Genomic DNA, 23,359 nt, shown 5'->3' on the forward strand with positions numbered 1-23,359 from the left:
TAAAAGCACAGGGCAAATACAGCTTATTCTTGGTAATGTTTTATGTATACACACACACGTAAAGGGTCAGCAGAAAAGAGTCCCTAAATTAACTATTCCTTCTTGGTCCTAATGGGTTGACTTTTATATGAAGGGAAGCAAATACCTGGGTGAACTCTCCAGAAATGGGCACCTATTGATAGTACAACTTATATCTTCTTTTTGTGTAAAACTAGGGCAAGTAAATTCTAAGGAAGAAGCATTGTATCTCTTTCTTTCTTCTAGGCTATACTGTACTGATAATACATTCTGGGATTTAACTTTAAACATAGCGAAGTCAGGCAAATGTGTTGTCATCTCAGAAAGAAAACACTGGCAGTTCTCACATGAGTGTACCTGTAATTGTAGTGTTTGTTGGTTGTGGTACTGAGAAGGCTAATGTAAGAGTTAGATACAGTTAGACCATTGCATTTCAGTATTAGTTCATGTTGGCTTAATCTGATTATTTGCTAGCCAGCAAAATTTAGTTTTGCTTTCAGGTGAATAGTCCCTAAGATCTTCCTGTTCTCAATTTCACCAGGAAACCAGCAGAATGGATTCTCTGAAAAATTCTACTTAATAGTGATAGAATATACACAAAACCATTCATTACTGCATATGTGGCATTTACATTTGAAGGCAGTTCCTGTCTCAATAGGTAAGCCTTCTTTCTTGCAGTTTTCTTTTTTAAAAAGCCTCTGTCTAGTGAGTATCTGCTGTTTGGTGCAATCTAAAATGTTTCATCTTTTTGAAAAGATTCTACATTTGATTACACGATTTATCACAACCATTCTTTCTTGATTACCTCATCTTCTGATTGCTGAAACTCTTCAGTTCAGCCTGAGTCTTGAATTCAGTATTTTTTGTGCATTCTAAGGCCAGATATGCTTAACTGGCTTTAATACTGTCTAACAGTTAAGATGTTTTGCTTTTTGGAAGTTTTAGTTCGCAATTTTGGAGTTGATGCATACATTTTAAATAGGACCGTAGTCTGAAGCACCTAAGCATCAGTGATGCCATTACAATCCTAAATAATTTTGATGTTCTGTAATCTGCTGGTTCTCTTTCAAATTACCAAACTATCTCTAAAAGTCTTAGGTTTTAAAGAAGGGTAAGATACACTTCGGTAGTTTTTTGTTGACATTCAAAGATTTTAAGAAACATAAATCTGATACTATTTCCCAGAGGAATCAGTTATAATCCATGTTTCTGTCATTTAAACTAAATTAGCATTTCTTATTGTTGCTTTCTAATAAGAGAAAAGGTGTTACTGCAATTAGTTTATAAGTTAATGAGAATAAAAAAGATCTGAATTTTCTGATGTACTTATGTGATGAAGAAATTACTGAGAAAGCTCTGCAGCAAATCTGTTGGAAATTTTCGTGTTCCATTTTCAGCAGTTTTATACTTCAGGTCTTGAGTTTTATTAAAAAAGGGAAGCATTCATATCACATTCTCTGAGAGCCTATGTTTTAAGGAATAAAATACAGCTGTTATTAAAACTTTTCTCAAAAATAACTTTCACCAGTTTGTAAGGTAAGACATGAAGGTCTTAATTTAATTTTCCCTAGCTGCAGGTATTCTATGCTTACTGAAACCTTATTTTTAGTGGATAACGACGTACATATTTCTTTTCAGTTTTTTAGTCTATTTAGTCTATTTAGTCATGCTTTGATTGTTTTATAATCTCTCAAAAGCTCTAGAATCTCCGAAGTATTTAATGTGAGATGTCCTGGTGTTTCTCTTTAAATCTGAATATAAGAACACATTTCATTAGAATGAATGTAAAATTTTAAGTCAGGTTTTTCTGTCTGTTCTGGAACTATTAAAGTGAATAAAATAACTTCTTACATTAAAATAAATCATTGATCTTTTAAAGTTAACAATGCATACCCTTTTTTAGATGAAAAGATAGGTTCAAATCCATCTGAAGAAACAACACAAGCGGAAGAATCATATTCTTCACCGGATCCAGAGAAGATCCAATCGCCTTTCACTCAAAAGTATCAGGCCTGTAGAGCAAACCTTCAGAGCACCAGCTGGCTTACTCTGTCTTCCAAAATGGTGTATAGTCAAGAGTTGAGTATGCCAGAAGGAGTAGAAATAATAAGTGTAAAGCCATCAGCAGGTTTGTCGTCTTTTTAAAAAATACTTTAATAGGGAATCACTGCCTTTCTGACTTTGGTTTTAAAATAGAAACAAAGTAATAGCGAGTTTTGGATTTGTTAGAATTGAGTATGTGTAGGTGAATCCAAAAGGTTTGCTAAAATATACTTCCTGTCACTTAATATCTCAATCCTGGAACTAACACTAAAATAAAGCTCTTACTTAGTAGAATAATTGAAACACAAATTCTGTTATGCAGTCATTTATAACATTTTTTGTATGATCTGTACTTAAATGTTAAGGTTTTCCTCAGCAGTCTTTCTAAAATACAGTTTTAGATTTTTCAGTGAAGAAATATTTGTTTGACAGAATATATATTAATATTCATGTTTAAATAATATTATTTGACTCCTCTTTAGGGCACAATGCAATCAAAGGGTAAAACAGTTGCATGGTATTTTTGATGTATTGTCTTTGTGAGGCCCTGTGCATGGCCTCTTTGTGAGGAAGCAGTGATACTTTTTTTAACTTGGAGTAATAGAATGGTGGCTGAATGAAAATGTTGCTAATTTTGCTTTTTAGTATGTTCTCCAGTAAGAGTGTATTTTTTTTCATTTTAGGACATCTCAGTTCTTCTTCCATATATCCTGTTTGTCGTGCACCTTATCTGCTGGCTACTTCTTGCTCTGATGGAAAAGTTCGATTCTGGAGATGCAGGGTTGTCACTGAATCATCAGCTTCTTCCATGCCACAATATAGCACAGACAGTGACATTAAATATGTATGGGAAGAATGGCCATTACTGATTGAGGATGGACTTCCTAGTAGTAGTGCTATTAATGTTCCAGGGAGGCCAACTGATGTCAGCTGTGCACACACAAACAGATTAGCAGTAGCGTACAAGCAGGCAGCATCTAGAAATGGCCATCTTTCTCAAGATTTTGTGATGCACGTTAGTATTTTTGAGTGTGAATCTACAGGGGGTTCTTCTTGGATTTTAGAACAGACACTTAATTTAGATGAGCTAGGCACCATGTTGGACTCTGGTGTTAATGTTGATAGCGATTTAGTGGCAGATAACCAACAAGATACTTCTCTGTCTCATGGTGGGAGTACTACACCCAACACTAAGCACTTGGTACACTTGGATTGGATGTCTAGGGAAGATGGTTCACATATTCTGACAGTGGGAATTGGATCAAAACTTTATATGTTTGGTCAGATGTCTGGGAAGAGGCAAGAACAAAATGGTAATGAGATTGTAGCAATCTCCCACAGTGGCAGTCCTAAGGCTGCAACCCTTTCTGGGTTTGTTTTACTCCGTTGTGTTGACTTGGTTTCCTCTGTGGAGGGGTCACCTCCTTTTCCTGTATCCTTGTCTTGGGTGCGTGATGGCATTCTGGTAGTTGGAATGGATTGTGAAATGCATGTTTATTCCCAGTGGCAATCTCCTTCTAAGCAGGAGCTAGTTAGTACAGATTCCTACAGTGGAAGTATGCCGTGCCTAACTAGCTTAATGAAACAAAGTCAGTCAGCTGCCTCAGGTCTGCACCCACCAAAGAGAACTTTGACCAGATCTATGACCAGCCTTGCACAGAAACTTAGTGGGAAAAGATCTGCCTCTGATCTGTCTATGGAAATAGAAGATTCTGGTCTGTTTGAAGCAGCTCATACATTATCTCCAACTTTACCTCAGTACCATCCATATCAACTGTTGGAACTCATGGATCTTGGTAAAGTGCGCAGAGCAAAAGCCATTCTGTCCCACTTGGTGAAGTGCATTGCTGGAGAAGTTGTTGCTGTAAATGAGTCTGAGCCTAATCATGACAGGAGGCTCAGATCTCTGACTATCAGTGCTAGTGGAAGTACTGCAAGAGATCCCAAAATGTTCAGCAAAACAGAGACTACAGACTATATAGAAATAGACTCTGTTCCACCATTGCCTCTGTATGCTCTGCTTGCTGCGGATGATGATTCATCTTATTCCTGTTCAGAGAAGTCCAATAATCAGAATAGTCAGAATAAAAAGGATATGCCCAGTGACAGTTATGAACATCTCTTCCAAAATACTGTTTTAAGTACAGATGACCTTGTCACATTTGAAGCAGATGAAGACAGTTCAAAAGTCATTGATCTTTCTCAATACAGCCCAACTTACTTTGGACCAGAACATGCTCAAGTTCTTTCTCGTCACTTGCTTCATTCAAGCTTGCCAGGTCTGACTAGGATGGAGCAAATGTCATTGATGGCCTTGGCAGATACAATTGCTACTACCAGTACTGACATTGGAGAAAGCAGGGACAGAAGTCAGGGTAAGCTGTCTCTTCCAAGTTAAATGTACTACTGAGCTTCACAGCCTTTTCAGGGATTTTTTTCCTATTTCGGAATATTTCTGTAGCTTGTGAGATGATGATGATGCACCTTCATTTCATAGTATAATCGTTTTGAGACCTATTGCTTTGACAAAATTAAAATTTTCTTTTGCCACCTGGTAATGCCACTGTGAATCCAGGAGTGCACATACTATAATTATTTTTAATTCACTTTTGAAGAGAAGGAATGATAAATACTTGTTGTACTGTGTAGAGAAATTGAGAAAGAATTTGGTTTGGTTTTTTTAATATATAACACTTTTTCTGTCTCTTGCATTAAACAGAACAAATAACTTCAGAAGTTTTTATATTTGAAATTATCTTCTTTCTGTTTTTTTGAAGGGAAGAATTATGGACTAAGCTATCATTTACGAATTCAAAGTATTAGTAGTCACAAAATTATATTCCTTCTATTAAGACCCACAATACTTACTTGGATTAATTGCTGTAAAATGTGTGTAAAAATATTTATTTCCAGGTGGAGAAACTCTTGATGAGTGTGGTTTAAAATTTTTATTGGCTGTCCGGCGTCACACCTTTCTGACAACTGCGCTTCCTCCTGTGCATCGAGCCCAGCTGCTTCACCAAGGTAACTGATGTGTTTTCTTAGATGAGTTGAGTTTTAGTCATGTAGCTGCACCTGTGAATGGTGTGCTGTTGATGTGCCTCTGCAGAACAAGTAATTTAATTCATTGGGGTTTTTCAAGAAAATATTGTCCAGCATGAATGAGTGCTAGAGCAGAAAATGTCTTGTTTTGGTTGTGGTAAAGGTCTCGGAACTGATTTTTTTCAAACAAGTTTTTAGTTGGTGGAGGAGAATTTCTGTTTCCCCACATTAAATACCCCAAATTCTCCAAACGAAATTCTACTACCATTTTGTTCCAATAACCTTCTACAGGAATAATGTAGTAGACAATTGTACCTGTTTATGTAGGCGTTTGGTACATATTTGGAAAAAAAAAATTACTACTCAGACTTTAAATATTTCTATATACTTACTGTAATTATACAATCAACTATATAATATAGAGAATTTTTTTTGTATAATTGAACTAGCTCCATCCTGATACTGCATATGACAGAATAAGATGGATTTGATTAGTCATAATCAGATGTAAAGGACTGGCTATGATTACTCCTATCATGACAGTTGTGATAGAATTTTCAATCACATGGCTTGTCACCCCTCAGCTGAATCAGAGGCTGGAATTTCCCAGGACTGCCACAGCAGAGTATTGCAGAGTTAACTTCCTGGTGGAGTAATTTTAGCTGAGATACTTCTGCTAGTCGTGAGCTCAGTAATTGGTGAGAGTGGGAAGTGCCTCCGGGGCACATGCAGAAATGCCTTTCTACAAAGAAGCACCTGACCCTCACTAGAGTTGCAATTATCCCTAGCCAGCTATGTTGTTGTTTAGTAATTGCTTTCTTCCTCGTGAGATTTTTTATTTCAAGTTTTCTTTTGTATCTCTGTCTCCAAAGGTGTTTTTGTTCTGATTATCTGAAACTTGTGCATTTTCTAATCCAAGTCAAAATAGTGAACCTATCTTTCAAAATTTTGAAAAATTTAATCAGTACGCTGCACTTTGTATCATGGCTAATCTTAGTGCCACTTACTATCCATGTGTTTTAGCTTCATAGAGAAACTCTGTTTGTTGCAAAGTTACCTAAGGAGTTTGCAGATGAAAAATTGTTTCCAGTTGTATCACTTTTCTGTAATATTTGAAATGCAGTCCTTACAAATATTTTTAAATTTCTGTTGTGTCACCAGCAATGCACTTAAAAATTCAAAACAAGCAGTTTGACCTTTTTCCCTTCTTCCTTTCCCGTCCCTTTATCTTCAGATTCTGGATTATTTTATTAATGAATATTTTCTGAATTTTCTTTTTTTCTTTTTTTTTTTCTTTCTTTTTTTTTTTTTCTTGAATGTTCATTGTACAGGCTTATCTACTAGTCACTTTGCCTGGGCATTCCATTCCGTAGCAGAGGAAGAGCTCCTGAGTATGCTCCCTGCAGTGCAGAAGGGAGATCCGACATGGTCTGAGCTCAGAGCTATGGGTGTAGGATGGTGGGTTCGAAACATCCACAGCCTGCGGAAGTGCATAGAAAAGGTAAACGTAGCATTCTAAAAAAACCCAACAGGATCTTTCCAAACAGCTGTTCTCCAGTGTTTAAATCTTCTATTTATGTAGTTTTAAGTTTTTAGATAATAAGGTTTTTCTGAGTGTTTCATGCTGTGTTTTTTTGTATCTGTACTTCTCTGTATGAATATGAACTTCTGTATTTAACTAATTTTTTTTAGTACTTTGGACTTCAAATTTTATTGTGAAGTACATTTTTTGCTCTTAGATACTTCATCTTAAAGGTACTGTTGTACAGTGCTTATTGTAGATGCTCAAGGTACAGATGGAATGTATAGTTGTTTTTTATAGCAAAATTGAGAAACAATTTGTGGGAAAAGGTTCTTCTTAGAAACCTGTCGGATGTGGGAACAACTTAGATATTATATGTACATCTGTCTTGCAAATTGATTATATACATGATAAAACAAACATATTATTTTGTGTCGGCTTGGTGATTTTTTTCTTTGCTTGAGGGTTTTGTTGAGTTTTTTATATTACATATTTTAATAATCACAGATGTGGCTATAAGACTAACCTTATTGTCACTTGTTTTAAGCTCTTAGAGAAGCTAAGTGTGTTGAGCTAGAAAATTATATGCACAAGATACTTAGACTACGAAGCACAAAGTGGTAAAATGCATGTCTCTACTTTTACTTTTAAATCTACAATAATAATAATAATCACTTTATGGAACTTAACTGCTTTGCATTAAAAAAATTCCAGGTATTCTGGGCCTGAGTTTAAAATTATCTTGCATGGAACTTGCTGTCCCTTAGCGTTTTTCCTTTCCACCTTCCAGAAGCAATCAATGGTACCAGCCTGTTTTTCAAGACTCCATCTGTCCTATTATTAACAGAGCACCTAGTAAATTAATTTTACTACGATTTTAGAAACTGATTTCTGATATAGGGATTCCCATTTGATCTGCAAAAAGGCTTCTAGAACTGGAAGTGCAGCATGGGTTAAGTGATATCAAACAGGTTGTTGTATCTTCACGTTCTTACATTGGACTCATAATGACAAGGAGGGGTCCTGTATTAAAGAGACTTCAGAGCACTCTGGGGTATGAGATGCCAGAAGCACCAAGAATCTCATTTAAGATTAATTTAAATTGTGGGGTTTTTTTACTTTCGAATTGTCTTCTCAGGTTGCTAAAGCAGCTTTCCAGAGAAACAATGATCCACTTGATGCTGCCATTTTTTACCTTGCAATGAAGAAGAAGGCTGTTATCTGGGGACTATACAGGTATTCAAGCTCTTACATGGAATTTCACACTGTCTGGTATAATTATGGGGGGAAAAGTTGAATGTGATGGTAATCCAAAGGAAGCACAAATATTATCAGTGAAAGCTGAGGTTTGATTTCTAAACTAGTCATTACATTGAATGAGTAGTTTCTAAACTTCTTGTATTTACTGAAGCAATTCAGTTGCTGTTTCTGAAGGTAAGTGCTGCAAGTTTTAGTCTCAAATCTCCTGTAATTTAAATTACTACTTAGTTGTGGCTTACTTCTGAGGAATAGCAGTGTAGTGTGTGAAATGTCATGATTATCTTTCACGTAAGTGTTTGTTGTTAAAAATGTTACCTTCAGATCAGGGGACTGACTCATGTCTTCCTAACTGATGTTTCATAATACAGCATTTGGTGTTGCAAACCTTCTGAAAACTAATTTTCATTGTCACTTAAGAGCACACCTTAAGAAAAAAAGAGGTTTTCTGTATCAGGTTATTGAAAATACTATTAGGTTTTGTATTTATTGAAGTTTCTGATATTTTTAAATAAGTAGCCTTCTCAACTCCCAGTGTGGTGAGGGACTCTGCATTTCCTAATGTGAAGATCTGTTTAAAATTATACTGACATCTGCGGAAATTAAGAACTATAGTGCAACTAATAAAGGTAAAATGTTTTTATCCATTATGTTTGATATGCAGGTCTCAAAAAGATACTAAAATGACACAGTTTTTTGGAAACAACTTTACTGAGGACAGATGGCGTAAAGCAGCCTTAAAGAATGCTTTTTCTTTGCTTGGGAAACAGCGATTTGAACATTCTGCAGCATTTTTCTTGTTGGCAGGACACTTAAAAGATGCAGTGGAGGTAATAAAATTTTTAATGTTTAAGAATGTTACATTGTTCCAAATGTACAAATACTTTGAATGCAGTTTATATTTTGCATTAGTATGATCCCTGAAGCTTCTTACGCTTTCAGTTTTTGCTCTTCTTTCCCACCCCAAATTAATGATAAATACAAAACCTTCATCTTTACATTCCGATTCCTTTTTAGCTGTCATATTACTGATACTGAAAAGTGACATGGGTAATTTCTCTGCTCTAATACTCAGGACCCTACCTACAATTAGCTTCATTTCAGATTTTCTACCCAGTCCTATAGGAAGACAGCATAGTTTTTCATTAGGAAGTTCCAGATGTGGTGTTTTGGCAGAGATGTGGATTAGCTTCTAGAATTCCTTTACAAAAAACAAAGCAAATGCGAATTATTTCCTGGGTCTGTTTGAATTGCAAAATTGTGAGGAAGTTAATCTCTGTGGTAATGAAGGATTTTGTTCTGTAAAGCTTTGTAGCTAAAACAACCAGTATCCAGAGGTAACAGGTGGCATGTGCACATTGGTAATGATCTGTTGAAGCTGGTTGATTTCAAAGATCTGTTGTCATGCCGTACTTAAACTGAAGAAATGCAAATTCAGTCTTGCATGTGATACTTAGCTACACTTCTGCTTAATTCCTGCTCACTTTTTATAGAGTTGGTAGACCTACTTACTTTAATCTGAGCAAATTTATGTCACTTCCTGCCCTGTAATCATTTTAAACTGAGGAGAAATTACAGAGTTTGATCATTTGAATATACTTATTTTTAATTAGGTCTGCCTTGAAAAACTGCATGACATCCAGTTGGCTCTTGTAATATCAAGACTTTATGAATCTGAGTTTGAAGTGTCTAGTACTTACAAATCTGTGCTACAGAAGAGAGTTTTGGGAAGTGTGTCTACTGGAAAAGAGAGCTCAGGAAACATACACTGTGACCCTTTCCTGCGAAGTATGGCATACTGGATTTTGGAAGATTATAGCAAGGCTCTTGACACTTTGATTAAACATTCTGTTGAAGATGAAGGAGGTAAGAATATAGATATTTGGCCTGTTGAGTTGATTTTAAATATTTGTTCGTTTAAGCCACAGTTTCTTGAAGTGTCATCTGAACAACACCGGCTACCACACAGTTTCTCACCATTGTTAGTAAATAGCTTGCTGTAGCAATGTATGTGGACTTTAATAACAAACATGGTGACTGTATTGTTGTTACCCTGTATTCCATGAATGCATACTTTGTCCTTTAAGCGTGTGACTGTCAAGATAGTGGAATGACTCTACAGTCATGCAGCTGTTTTTCCAGAAGCACTCTAAAGATGAAGACAAAAATTTACTTCTTAAATTAATTTGACTCCATCACAGCCTAAGACAAAATTTCTGATTGCCCACTTTACATAAAAGAGTCTGGAAGACGTGGTCTTTTGTAGCTTTTAGGCCTTGGTAACAGCTACTTGACTACAATAATAGACTACCAATAGAAAGATTTTGATACTTGAAATGGTACGAGGAGGCCTATGTGCTGCCTGAAACAGCATGTGAGTCTCCTAGAGCAATTCATTTCTATGTTCACTTGCTGGCTTTATAAGCCTTCTAAGAATTAATAGTATTATTTCCTAAAGGTAGTGTTTTCATTGAAGTTAAACGCTTCAAGTCCTAGGTAGTTAGCTGTTTTCAGTCCTGGTTACTGAGAGAAATTGGAAGGGAATAAAAAGAGGCTAAAATACTAGAATTAGGTAACTAATTCATGAAACTGGTTCTAGTAGAAGTTAAATGCTTCAGGATGATTTTGATCAAATGAGGAATATAGTGTTTGGTTTTTCTATCTTGACAATGGGATCTTGATCCCATCTTTCTGTGTAAAATAATTTTAAAGTGTTGGTAATTCTTCTGTGATCAGTTAATGGCTTGTTTGTGGTGTCTTGCCTTATTTTCTTACCTAGAATGTGCATTTTTATGTAGTTCTCTCTGTTAACTGTCACCAGTTGTGCTATAACTTCTGATAGAGGAGAGAGAAGGGGTTTATTTCAGCTGTTCTGAGACCTTTGAAAGCTGTCTGAATCATGCTATGCTGATTCTCATATCTCTTCAGGATTTTTTTTCTTGTGGACATGAAATGAATAGATGTTGTGTAATTCATTTATTTGTATGTAATACTGCTACCATTATGTATAAGCTTTATAGGTTTCCTAGTTTTATTGTAAGTTGCATTTCTTTTGAGATGAAGACAAAAAATACTGTTCCAATTTTTTAAAATAGACCTTAAGTAAAAGTAAGATATTGTCTTATTGTAATTTAGACGTGGAACATGGAGACTTCAGAAATCTAAAATTAACAGAAAAGTGGTCTTGTTTGACTTCAGTAAAACTGGCTTGACTACAAGAAAAAGAAATGGTAGCTGTTTTAATTTTAAAATACATGCCTGCTGCCCCACTCTGCTTGGTTTTAGTATGTTTGGCAATGTCCTTCCCACTGAGGTATTCATATGGTGAATGTATAAAGGAGGATGCAGTGAAGAAAACAGTAGAATGGATGTATGAAGTAGACAATAGGATTGATACTAAGACTTAAAAGCCTTCTGATGAACTTAGGACTTTGCAGATTGGTTATTTCATAGAGTGGTACATTTTCCTCATGCTGCCATATCTTTTCAGATGAAGGGGATGGCTCATCAAGTTGCAACCCTGCAGTGTTTAACTTCTATAACTACCTAAGAACACATCCCCTCTTGCTGAGACGTCATTTTGGCTCTTCTGATACATCTTCAACACACATCTGCCTAACAGTAGAAAATGGATTCGCTGACAAAATCAACCTAGGTGAAAGACGGCTATTTTTCACCACTGCATATGCTCATCTGAAAGCTGGTTGTCCTATGTTGGCCTTAGAAGTGTTATCAAAGATGCCCAAAGTTGTCAAGAGGTCAAAGTTATTCCATAAATCCCCTAGTTTAGTGGATAGTAGTAAAGATTTCTCACCATTATCTCCAGTTAAAGAGTTTGAAACAAAAGATCAAGCTTCCAGTATTGATTGGTCACAGCCAGTATTCAATGGTCTAGGTTCTTCTTCAGATTGTTCATCAGGAAAACATTCAAGTTCCACTCTGTCCTTTGACTGGAGCCAGCCAAGTGCTCTATTCCAAGATGAGCAATTGCAACTAGAGTCAGACAGTGATGAAAATGAGGAAAGTGAAGATTCTTCCCTGGTAATGAAACAGCTAAAACCTCTGAAGAAAACTGAAAAATTACATGAAACATGTTCTAGCTACACAGAATCTTTTAGTGTAGTTGATGACAAAGATATTCTAAGTCCATCAGAAGATATAATTTCAGCACAGCTGAAGTTTAGGGCATGCCTGAAGATCCTTACTGTGGAGCTTCGTACACTGTCCACTGGCTATGAAGTTGATGGTGGAAAGTTGCGGTATCAGCTTTACCAGTGGCTTGAGAGAGAAGTGGTAGCTCTTCAGAAGACCTGTGATTATGGTGTTGAAGCAGAAGAGATCCAGTCAGGAGTTAGAGGGATGCCAGAGGAAGCTACATTACATGAAAACACTGAAGATTTAGCTGACCAGGAAAAAACTATGCTCCAGAAAGAAGACTTTCAGAAAAGACGCCAATGGCTTCTGAAATACCAGTCTCTCCTCAGAATGTTCCTTAGTTACTGTATACTTCATGGCTCACACGGTGGAGGCTTGGCATCTGTCAGAATGGAATTAATTTTGCTCTTGCAGGAATCTCAGCAGGTATGTGGGGGGACTTAGGTTTTGTTTTCTCTGCTTCAGGTTTGTAGATTTATTTGAAAGTGTTTTGCAATGTTTTTGAAATTTTCCTTGTGTAGCATACACATTTTTTTAAATAAATCTAAATCTGTTTTTGACAGGGTTTTTTTGTACATTGCTTATTTTTTGTTGTTTTATAGAATCCTTTTCACTCTTTCAAAGGTTATTATGATCCCTTAAAGAATGTGTACTATTGCTTTACATATGTGTTTCTTACTTGATTTTAGGAGCAGCCAATACAGATACCTTACAGCCCTCCACCAGAGCAAAACTCCATACCTCTCCTATTTGCTTGCACAGCTAGTGCCAAAACAGTGGTGGCTAATCCATTGCTACATCTTGGCAATTTAACTCATGATATATTACATGCTATAATAAACCTTGATTCACCACCTCATCCAGATACTCAGAACAGCAAGGTATGTATTTTTTTACAGTTGTTTTGTTGTTGTTATCATCTAGTTTGCTGAAGTCACAAATTTTTCTTTCAGACAGCATGACAACTTTGTGCTGTGCCTATCTGTGACAAAGTAAAGCCATGAAACACAATCATTTTCTGTAGTACATACCTTGAGCTTAAAGAAATGTCCAGAGATCATCAGTCGTTGAGGTGTTGAGCATCTGGTTCAACAAGCTGTTGTAGATTGGCCTCTCTCAGAACTGGATATTTGTCCAAGAGGACGTTTTAATGGAAAACATGTTATACTAAAGCATCAGCATAATATTTGTCTTTATGACAGTATGTTCATTACTTCTTTTATGTTAATGGCAGATTCTGCATTTTATTCTTAGATATAAGTAAAATTAAATGTTTAAGTACAAAAACTGAGTGTCAGCAAACTTCAATAAACTCATACTGTTTTTTGTAAAACCGTATGTGTTTGTACAGTAGTTTTTAAAAATTATTTCTGTAAGATTTCTCCTGTATTTAACCTGTGACTGGAAATAAAACTTAGTCTTTCCTGAAGTTTTGTATTGTTAGGTCCCAGATCATATCTGCTTTTACTAAGGATTTCTAGAGAACACTGAAAAGATTGCTTAGTCCTAGTTAGCTTTGTTTTAGAGGGAACAAACAAATAAATACAATAAACTGGTTTTGGTTTAATGGAACTTTTTTCATTAACAGCTTCTCTAAATTTTTAACCTTAGTGTGTTTTGTGATACATTAAGAAAAAAGTGTCAGCTGTGTTAAAAGTACTGATCAGTATGATACTGTGTAAATTGAGTGTGTATCCAAGAGCTGCACTAGAATTTGTCAAAAACTAAGCTGCATTATAGTTTTCCTTGTGAAATCAATTCTTTGTATTCTGAGCCAGCAAACTGCCACTGTTTTAGTGTGTAGTTACGTAGGACTGTTGAATACAGGCTTAATATGCTGCTGTTTAATAATTGAAAACATTTCAGATGGAGCTGATCTGTGATTATGTGTTGGTGGGGTGAGTGAGTTTTCAGTCATCCTTTTTATAGGGTGTGAACTGATTTGTCTGATATGAATTCTGAAGCAAAAGGTGGCATTGTAAATGTATAAGGACTTAGACCTTTCATGACCAATGCTTTTTACACATCTGATACTAACCACAGCTCAGTTTGGGTGTAATGCATTCTGTAAAACTTTGTCTTTCAGATATATGTAATGTATACCTTAGCAGCATCGCTGTCTGCTTGCATCTACCAATGTCTCTGTGATGGCCACAGCTACAGGTAAAGTCTGTGAAAAGTGATTTTTAGACAACTGTCTCCTTGCAGTCATGGTAATGGATAGGGCACCAGAAGGCAGTGATCGCACTTGCCTACATCTAGAAAGTGCTATCACTTGAATAGTTGTAAATGTAACTTTTAAAAATAAATGTTATTTCCTGCTTCTCTGTTTCACAGCTCATTTCAAGCAAATCAGTTCACTGGGACAGTATACCAGACGGTCCTGTTAACTCAACGCCATTCTTTAAGAACAGCAAGCTTAGAAGAAACAGTGACTCCCAACACGTCACCTGCTCAGTGGCCAGGTATCTAGACTTGTTTCTTTCCTCTTAAGGAAAACTGAGTTATCTGGATCCACTGTAAGAGCATGTGGCTGTGACTTTCTAGTAGTGTTTCTAACAGCTGTGTTGAGTTCTTTGATTGAAATGTTGTGATTTTTTTTCTAAACATCTAAATTACTACTTCTGATTATTTACTAAGTCAAATTGGTTTATATTGCTTTCTTTAACTAAAAAATGTTAGTGCTGGATCTAGTAAAGAGAGAGCAGCAAAATAGGAGGTAGGAGGAAGTCATGTCCTGTGCTCTATTTATGCTCCCTGGAGCACCAGGATTCTACTTCTTGAGTCCTAAGGACTGGGAATGCTGTCTTTGTGCTCCAACTAAGAATTATTTTACCTCATGGACAACTTCTGAACTACCTTGAAAGTATTAAAAATGAGACATTTGTAATAAATCATGGCTTTCTGTAGCTGTAAAATTAATGCCAGATTTCAGGTAATACTTAGACTGTGCTGACATCTATGCTGGTTAAACTATACTAGGGAACTACATTAGAGGGAGTGTTACCAATGTAATACATCTAGGTATAGGCTTCAGTTTACAGCACTAACTTTAATGTAAGCATAGCCAGGAAATGTGTATTACTTCTTCTGAGAATTGTTTCTTAAATCAGACAATTTCTTTTTAAAAATCTTCATGGAGAACCTGAAGCAGCCTTTGTATTTCATGCCATGCCATTTTTTCTTTTCTGCTGAGCATAGCTTGTCATCTGTTTTCTTGTTGTTTAGTTAATCGCAGGGTTAAATTTCTGATGAGTTGTGCAAGGAATTGTTAGCAATTGCTCTTATGAATAACATCACCTTGAACTGACTTGTTCTACTTTTTAGTAGATTTACATGCTATGTGTGCAAATTGGAGAGAATGACAAAAAGCAGAATTGTTTGCCATGGCTATGTGCATTTTTACTTGTGTGCACAAAGTGTCACATTGGAGCCATATCTGAAACTACACCCTTTTGTGGGAGCATAAAAACATTACAAGATGTTTAATACTTGGGTGAAAGAACACTTGCCAGACAATGTGTATTGCAAGTTGATGCCCATAATTTTTGATTGGTTTTACCACTGTAAAGTAAGAAGATAGAATTTCAGCTTTCAGGATTGTAATGTGGTTATAATAATTGAAAAGGTGTTATACATTTCCTTAACCCTTAGTCCAAAACAGGAAGCTAAAAAATGAACAAATTGTTAAAAATTAAGGGCTTGCCTCTTTCTCCTGAAGTTTTCAACTTAGGTTTCAATGTGTAGAACTTGGAATTTTTCTACACTAAACATTACTAAGTAACTTGGGTTGCCAGACAAAATACCCATGATAATGTGGAGTATGTTCGCACACACATATGTGTTCTTTCTTAAAGAATATGTTTATTTTACATAAACAGGAATGACGGCTCTAATACGTCTCTTGAATTCTGCTGGCGAGGAAGCCCAGCCAGGTCTCACAGTTCTACTTTGTGAAATTCTAACTGCGGTCTATCTGAGCCTGTTTATCCATGGCCTTGCAACACATTCTAGCAATGAGTTGTATAGAATTATGGCTCATCCACTTAACAACAAAATGTGGTCTGCTATCTTTGGAGGAGGAGCTCATACGCCCAGCAGAGGACAGCAGCAGTTAAAGACAAAAACTGGTCAGTTCTCTTGTTTTATGTACGTTTCTGGGAGTTTTAAGAAAATTATGTGACTAATAAAAGCTTAATTTCTTTAAGTAGCTTGTGTTCAATAAGAATTTATTATGGTTTTGGATTTGCCTAGAAAAACAATGATCTGAAATTATTTGCATAGATACTGTGTAGACGAGAAGAGTGAAGCAGAAGTGAATGTTACTGAAATAAGGTTTCCAAGTAGCACAGCTGCTCTAGCATGAGGGAGTTAAGTTGATCTTAGAGAGTTTCCAGTACTATTACAGCCTAGTTTGTGTATATTTTAAAGCTTTCCAGTTCTCTTCTAACTGGAATATATTCCTCTTTTACAAATACAGTATGTTTTCTCTTTTTGACAGGTAGGCACTTCCCAATGCCTAGCCCACATCAGGTAGTAGTGTTCTCCATGGAATGCGTGGGGTTTTCCAAATCCCTTAGCTCCTTCAGTACTCATAGTCCTACCAAGCCTTCAGGCAAGACACTAGATTTAGTACTAGGCCTCTACATGCAGTTTGCTCTGTGTGGTTTGGTTTTTTTTTGCATATGCAATAGAAAGACAGAAAAACTTCTGTTTGCAAGCCATGATATCAAACTTTAAAGTAAAATTTAGTAATTAAAGAAGCGCATAAATTGGGCCTTCTAAATAAAAGAAAATTGTCAGCATTGTAGTATTATTATGGCTCTTCTTCTGAAATAAATGTTAAATACAAAATTACTTCGACCATGGTTTGAAAATATCAGAAGTGTTTCATATCTTTTTTGGAGAGCTGCTTGTTTCGCTTTTTGAATATAAGCATTATTGTGCATGTGGATTTCTAAGTGTTCATTCCAGACATTACAAGTGAAAGGTGTCTTGTTGATCTTCTAAGAACCCATTAGAAAAGTAAACAATCTTCAAGTTTTAAATTCAGGTAGTGATAAACTATCCTCAGGTCCAGAACAAATTCCTGTAATGCTTTTATTTTTCATATGGTTATGTGATTTTTGATTTCATTTGACTTCTGTAAAACCAACAGCAAAAATGCTACAATTAACTAAGTTTTTGAGAGAAGGTTTTATAAAGACAAATTTACTTAAACTCTGATGACTTTCTAAATCACATCTGAATATATATGTAGAGAGACAAAATATAACTTTATTTTTTTAAAAATATTATTAATATTATATGTATGCTACATATTGAAATGTCTTACCTTCCATTTATGGAAACCTGTAAATGTGGTCTGTTTAAATATCTTCATCAGACTTTTAGAAAAATGTTTTCAGAGTAGAGGTCTTTACCCAAAAGTGAGCTCTTATTCCGATTAGATTTCTCTGTGGTACTGAGTAAACATACTCTCTATCACTTTAGTATGGTAAACTTGTTTGCTGTCACAGAATTGTCAGAAGCCTTTACTGGCTTTTGTTGGCAGTTCTGCTAACTAGGTGTTGTTGACTGTATGCTAAGCTGTGTTAATACTACTGCTACCACTGGTTTAAAAAGCAAACTATTTTTACAAAGAAGCGTATTCTCAAATACATACTAAATGTAGCCTATCGGCTGCATATTTTTCTGAAGGAGGAATGCTGGCTGCCTGATTGCAGGTTTAATAAAACTGTTGCTGGAAGAATCCCAAAGCTCTACCTAAAAATTGAAGGGAAGAAGGAACATTTTTTAACACTAGTTTTTAGGGATAATCATTGAGACAAGGGCCTAGAGTGTTGTGGGATCTCTATATTTGGAGTTACTCAAAAAGTTGAACAAGCTAGGCTATCAATTAAGTCAGCCCTGTTCTGAGCAACAGGTTGGACTGAGTGTCTTTCAAATTATGTAATTCTAGGATTCATTGGTTATTACTTGTTTTTAATGTGTGTTTATGTAGAGCAAATTTGGGAGAAAGGTATTTCTCCAAAGTCCTTTCTCGGTCTTATTGAAAAAAATGGTGGGGGAAGAAAGGGAAAAAAACAGACCTCCAATGAAGCAGAGGGATTAGGATTAAAATAAGCTATATTTTTGTGCCTTTACTCTTTCTGACACCCAGAAGCAAATACTGAGAAGTGACTGGAATGCTTGTTCCAGTCAGCTATGCCATATTCTTCTGTAATATTATTGAGATTTTTTTATATATCTTACCATTTTGTTATGCTTAACGAGACTATTTTCCCTTACATTTACTTTTAGATTTTTGTGAAATGCTTCGACTCTCAAATGGAGGTCAAAAGCTAAAAATTCTGAACACTGATAATTCTAATACAAGACTTTGCATGTCTTCTCTTCTTTGCTTCCCCTCCAATCCTTTAGTACATATTTGAATATGGGTGTTGATCTCCAAGTTTGAAACTTCTTTTAAGAGATCATAACTTCATGTACAGCATTGGTTAGTAAAGTTATGTTATTTCCCTTTCTGCTCTTTGCTTTAGTTGACTTGAGCATGTAGTAGCTTTGATATAAAATTTCACTTAAGTAAATATGATCTTTCTCTTAGGCTCAAATGGTAAAAACAGAAATCGAAACCCCATATCTGGTAGTCTTATAAATCCCTAACCTCTATTAGGAATTATTTTTTATGAAAAACTTGTTTTAGTGCCTCTGTCACATAGCAATCAGAACAAAGGAGTTTGAAAGCTTTTCAGTTTACTATACTTTTCAGCCATGTTTCTTGTTTTTGCAGTTGCAGCAAATGATTTTGGCAAACAGAACTAGCACATGATGTTTTGTTTTCCAAGAGGCAGTTATCATCTGAAAAAGAACCTTGTTGTTGATTATAGTAGAATCTTTTCAGAATCACATTTACCATATTTCGCTTGAAAAGTACCTAAGCAAACTGTTTTATAATTTAAGTCTCTATAGAGGTGGTAAGTTCTTTATCATCCAAAAGGTTCTTGAGGAAAAATTTGACCTTTGTTTTAACAATTAGAAATCCATAATTTCATTTCATATATTCAGTTACTCCATGCTGCAAGAGCAAATGACGGGAAGTTGAAAGCAGTCTGCTTTTTAGTTCTTCCTGGGAAGGTGGAAAGTAATAGATCTTTTCATTATCCTTGCATGTCTTAGGACCCAACAGAAATTAAAGGATTTTCCTTGTCTGAAATAGTCCAATATTCTTGGGAAATAACATACATTTTACTTTTGTCTTATAAGTAAAATGGGATCAAAGATAAATGTTTCAAATAAAAAAACAAAACACGTGTTTTGTTTTTAATTAGAAATATATGAGAAATTTGAAAGTGTGTGTAATCGGTAATTTGAAATCCCAAATGACAGTCAGAACTTTAATGACATTTTTAATGTAGTTAATTTCTTTTACAATGTATAAAAAGAAATCTGCATTAGTAGTGTTTGTCAAACTTAGGTGGATGTTCTTTCATATACCTTACATACTGAATTTTTTCCAATGGCTAACCTTGCAGTATTCTTAAAAATACAAAGAGTGATCCAACAGAAAGGAATAACATACATTTTTAATAAAAAAGTAAAAACTTAATAAAAAAGTTTTTTAAAATAAAGCTTGCCTTTTGAATTCTGCTTAGAAAAACAACCTGCAGGCCTATACTTGCTCATTTCTGTGTCATGCAACCCTTGCTCCTTATTTCATGCCTAGTGAATTTCTTTTAAGTAGTTGCTAAAAATTAGCTAAAAATTCATGGTGATGCATGTGCATGCGCCTTAACTGATAAGTTTTGAATAATGAGATGAAAATGCATTGTACTGCAGTTATTGTGGTTTTGACTTTTAGTACAGGTAAGTGGATTTCAAATACTATCCCTGACAAGAGAAGAAAATTATACAGTATAGAAGTGCGACACATAGTGTTATGATATTCCTGTTTCAAGATGAAAGATGGGATGTTTTCATCTTTTATTAGATTGTATATATAAATTGTGTTGTGGTTTAATCCCAGCCATCAGCCAAGCTCCAGGCAGCCACTCGCCTACTCATTCCCCCACTGGCAGGACCAGGTACGAAATGGGAAGGGTAAAAAAGAAAACTTGTGCATTCAGATCAAGACAATTCAATAGCATAAGCTGTGCACACAGCCAAAGAGAAACAAGGAATGAATTCACTGCTTCCCATAAGCTGGCAGGTGTTCAGCCAGCTCCAGGAGAGCAGTGGTCTATCATGTGCAGTGGTGACTTTGGGAGGAACAAACACCATGCCTCTAAATGTGCTCCCCCTTCTTCCTCCTTTCCTCCACTTTATGTACTGACCTTGGTGTCAGATGGTCTGAAATATCCTTCTGGTCAGCTGGGTCACCTGTCCTGGCTGTGTGTCCTCCCAGCCTCTTAGGCACCCCCAGCTCCCTTGCCAGGGTGGGAGTGCAAAAGCAGAAAAGGTGTTAGCTCTGTGGAAGCTCTGTTCAGCAATAAAAAAACATCTCTGTGTTATCAACCCTGTTTTCAGCACAAATCCAAGACACAACCTCACAATAGCCATTTGTGAAGAAAACTAACTCTATCCCAGCCTCAGCCAGCACAGTAGTTCAGCTGCTTGTGATGATAATGTTTGTCTTCATATGTAGTCAAAAATCTTTCTGAATCCCGGAATAACATTATTCCTGGTCCACAAATGACCAGAAGTAATGAATAAATTCCATTAACTAGTGTGAGTACAGAGAATTTTTCCATTAGAAGAAAACAAATAAAAAATTGTGAGGTATGGAAATCCTGGAAGGCTTTTTTTTTAAAACCATGTATTTAAATCTTAATAGCCCAGAGTTACAATTGTACCGTTGGCTCAGTTTGTGTTATGAGCAAGTAAATCTTACATATGGAAATAAGTGTTTGTAAATTACCACTATTTTTCTTTTGTTCAGAGTGTTAGACCTTCTGTTTTCAAGTGACTGGAATACCCATAAGAGTTTTGAAGGACATAGTCTTTCAGGCACCTATCAAGACTCAGAAAGTCTCCTGTGGATAAAACACTAAAAAAAATAAGGGTATAGGAAATACTTCGTGGTAGTTTACTCCAGGAACAGATAGGTGTGCTGGCTCTTCTTTTGCCATCCTCAGCATAATTAACAGGAGAAGGTAATTTTGGAAGCTTCAGTGGTTCTTAGTTTGTGATGTTCATGTTAGTTCATTCTTGCAACTGGTCTGGCTCAACATGTTGGTGCTTGAGCTCAGTGATAGAGATATCTGTCCCTCAGGTGAGCTCTTTAAGCCTATAGTATTGCTTTCTTGGCTCATGCTTACTACTGCTGTTAAGGCAGCCCATACTGCCCTCTGCTTAAGAAAACGGACTCAGCTAAATTTCCAAGTTTTGTGGGCTCCAAAATGATGTTCAAAAAATCAACTTCCTTTTTATCTTCATCTTTAAGCTTTCTTTGTTTTACCTAAGTCTTGAACCCACTCCTGGGTTTCACTGTAGAAACTGATCTGCGTACACTCCATGTATCTATTTGAAGACAGAATAAAAAAATCTTTAAAAAACCCCAACCATACAACAACAACAACAAAAAAAAAAAAAAAAAAAAAAAAAAAAAAAAAAAAAAAAAAAAAAAAAAAACCATAAGCTCTATCTTCTACAATCAAGTAGGAAATTTATTCAAGTCCCATTTGTTATGAAAGGTGGTCAACAAATCTCCAAATATAATTTCTCCCTTGTTGCTTTCACTTCTGATGTGTTCTGGAGAGTCAGAACACTGACAATTGGTGACAAGTGACAATTGGTATCATTCCTCCTCTACTAATAGAAAGGCTGTATTGGAGTATGATTCCTAACAAGATCCAGAGGTATTTCAGGGTATAAGGGGATACAAATATGTTAAGATATTCCTGAAATCTTGAATGAGCTATTTCCTTCAGTACGGTAATAATCAAGAATGGAAGTAAAACCTTCCATTGACACTTCTTAGTTTGAAAAAAGTCAGTTTTGGGGCAAGAAAGGGGACCTCTCTGCTCCTAGGATTTAGGGTATTACTGCAATTCCCTGTTGAATAAGTTGTATATGAGATTGTATTAGTTAAAATGTTATCTTTTATATTTGCTGAGGAAATGTATTGTCAGGGCATGTGGATTTAGCAGAATTGTACTACTTAGGAAAAAAATACAGATCTCCACTAGAGGGACACATGGAGTTACAAGTTGGAGCAGGAATGGCAAGCTTACGTATTTGCAATGTATATTCTGAAAAACAAGTCTCCTGGCCTGTCTTAAAAGCTAACATAATCAGTATTCAGTAGTTTTTATTCAAGTAATTTAGTTTTGCAAGAATGTTGGCTTGAGTAATAATATTTGTCAGCTTTGTAAGAAGAGATCTTCTCATGCAGTTATGGGTGTATTATTTGTGCAGGGAGTTTTTACATTCTGGAGTTCTAGTTATATGTTAGTTTTATGTATTTGAGAATGAACATTCTCTGTGTTTAGTTGTTACATAAATGCTAAGGTAAATTTCTGAAAACTTGTCATGATGAAAATTTTTACTTTTCATTACAAGTCTGTTTATTAAAAACAATAGGGAGGTAGAGCAGAAGCTTTAAAGCAACATACTCTTATTTTTTTCTCACATAGATGATGGAGAGAAACAGCAAAAACATTACAGGCGTTCATCAAAAACTTCTCCAAAAGAGAGTTCTCAGTTGCCTGCATTGCCATTGGTAGACCAACAATCATCATCTTACAAAGAAAGATTTATCCCTCCTGAACTTAGCATCTGGGATTATTTCATTGCAAAGGTAATTTTTTTGCTGTTTTGACAGTTAATTGTCTTCTATCACTTCTGGATTGGTAGTTTTTCTCTTCTTAGTCATTATTCTAGTACTGATGTGATAGAATCTACTTGTTTTTATTGCTCACTTGTTTTGTTGATAAAATCTACTTGTTTTTATTTAGCTTTTTCTAAACTGGAGCCTATACGTATTTTTGAAACTGCTTTCTTGAAAACTGTTGTTATTTGTTTAATTTATTTTCAGATAATGGTATGAAAAAATCATGTTGATTTTTATAATTACAGCATACAAATATGTAGATAATTACTGGTCAGGTATTTAGGGGAACAAGGAAATGTGAGAAGCATTTATCAGCTATTTCAACTGGGTGAAATGCATGTGGATACCCACTGGAAATCATATTATGTTGCTTTGTTAAGTCCATTGTGGCAGATCTTTCTTTCTAGAAAGTTACATACTTCTGTGGAGTTGTACACACGTTTCTATATCAAGAGTTATCTACTTAAGCAAAATAAACTAGTAAGTTTATT

At 35.6% G+C, this 23,359-nt stretch overlaps 1 protein-coding gene across 8 annotated transcripts in view; it reads left to right on the forward strand.

The window, feature by feature from the left end:
- Positions 1-23,359, forward strand: part of DMXL1 (Dmx like 1) — a 75,826-nt gene that overhangs the window by 32,506 nt on the left and 19,961 nt on the right. For 6 of the 8 annotated variants that reach the window (XM_041484198.1, XM_041484199.1, XM_041484200.1 and 3 more), the window contains 15 exons: positions 560-676; positions 1,922-2,146; positions 2,745-4,436; positions 4,975-5,085; positions 6,435-6,604; positions 7,764-7,861; positions 8,547-8,712; positions 9,496-9,748; positions 11,373-12,463; positions 12,727-12,918; positions 14,124-14,200; positions 14,375-14,502; positions 15,919-16,167; positions 16,539-16,652; positions 22,672-22,835. In XM_041484198.1, coding sequence (XP_041340132.1) covers positions 560-676; positions 1,922-2,146; positions 2,745-4,436; positions 4,975-5,085; positions 6,435-6,604; positions 7,764-7,861; positions 8,547-8,712; positions 9,496-9,748; positions 11,373-12,463; positions 12,727-12,918; positions 14,124-14,200; positions 14,375-14,502; positions 15,919-16,167; positions 16,539-16,652; positions 22,672-22,835 — 4,847 coding nt within the window. The remainder of the gene's footprint in view (positions 1-559; positions 677-1,921; positions 2,147-2,744; positions 4,437-4,974; positions 5,086-6,434; positions 6,605-7,763; positions 7,862-8,546; positions 8,713-9,495; positions 9,749-11,372; positions 12,464-12,726; positions 12,919-14,123; positions 14,201-14,374; positions 14,503-15,918; positions 16,168-16,538; positions 16,653-22,671; positions 22,836-23,359) is intronic. The other 2 variants (XM_041484201.1, XM_041484202.1) reach the window with 1 other exon arrangement.

Source organism: Pyrgilauda ruficollis, unplaced genomic scaffold (genome assembly GCF_017590135.1).
Source record: "Pyrgilauda ruficollis isolate IOZ18807 unplaced genomic scaffold, ASM1759013v1 scaffold64, whole genome shotgun sequence".
NCBI classification, from domain to species: Eukaryota; Metazoa; Chordata; class Aves; order Passeriformes; family Passeridae; genus Pyrgilauda; species Pyrgilauda ruficollis.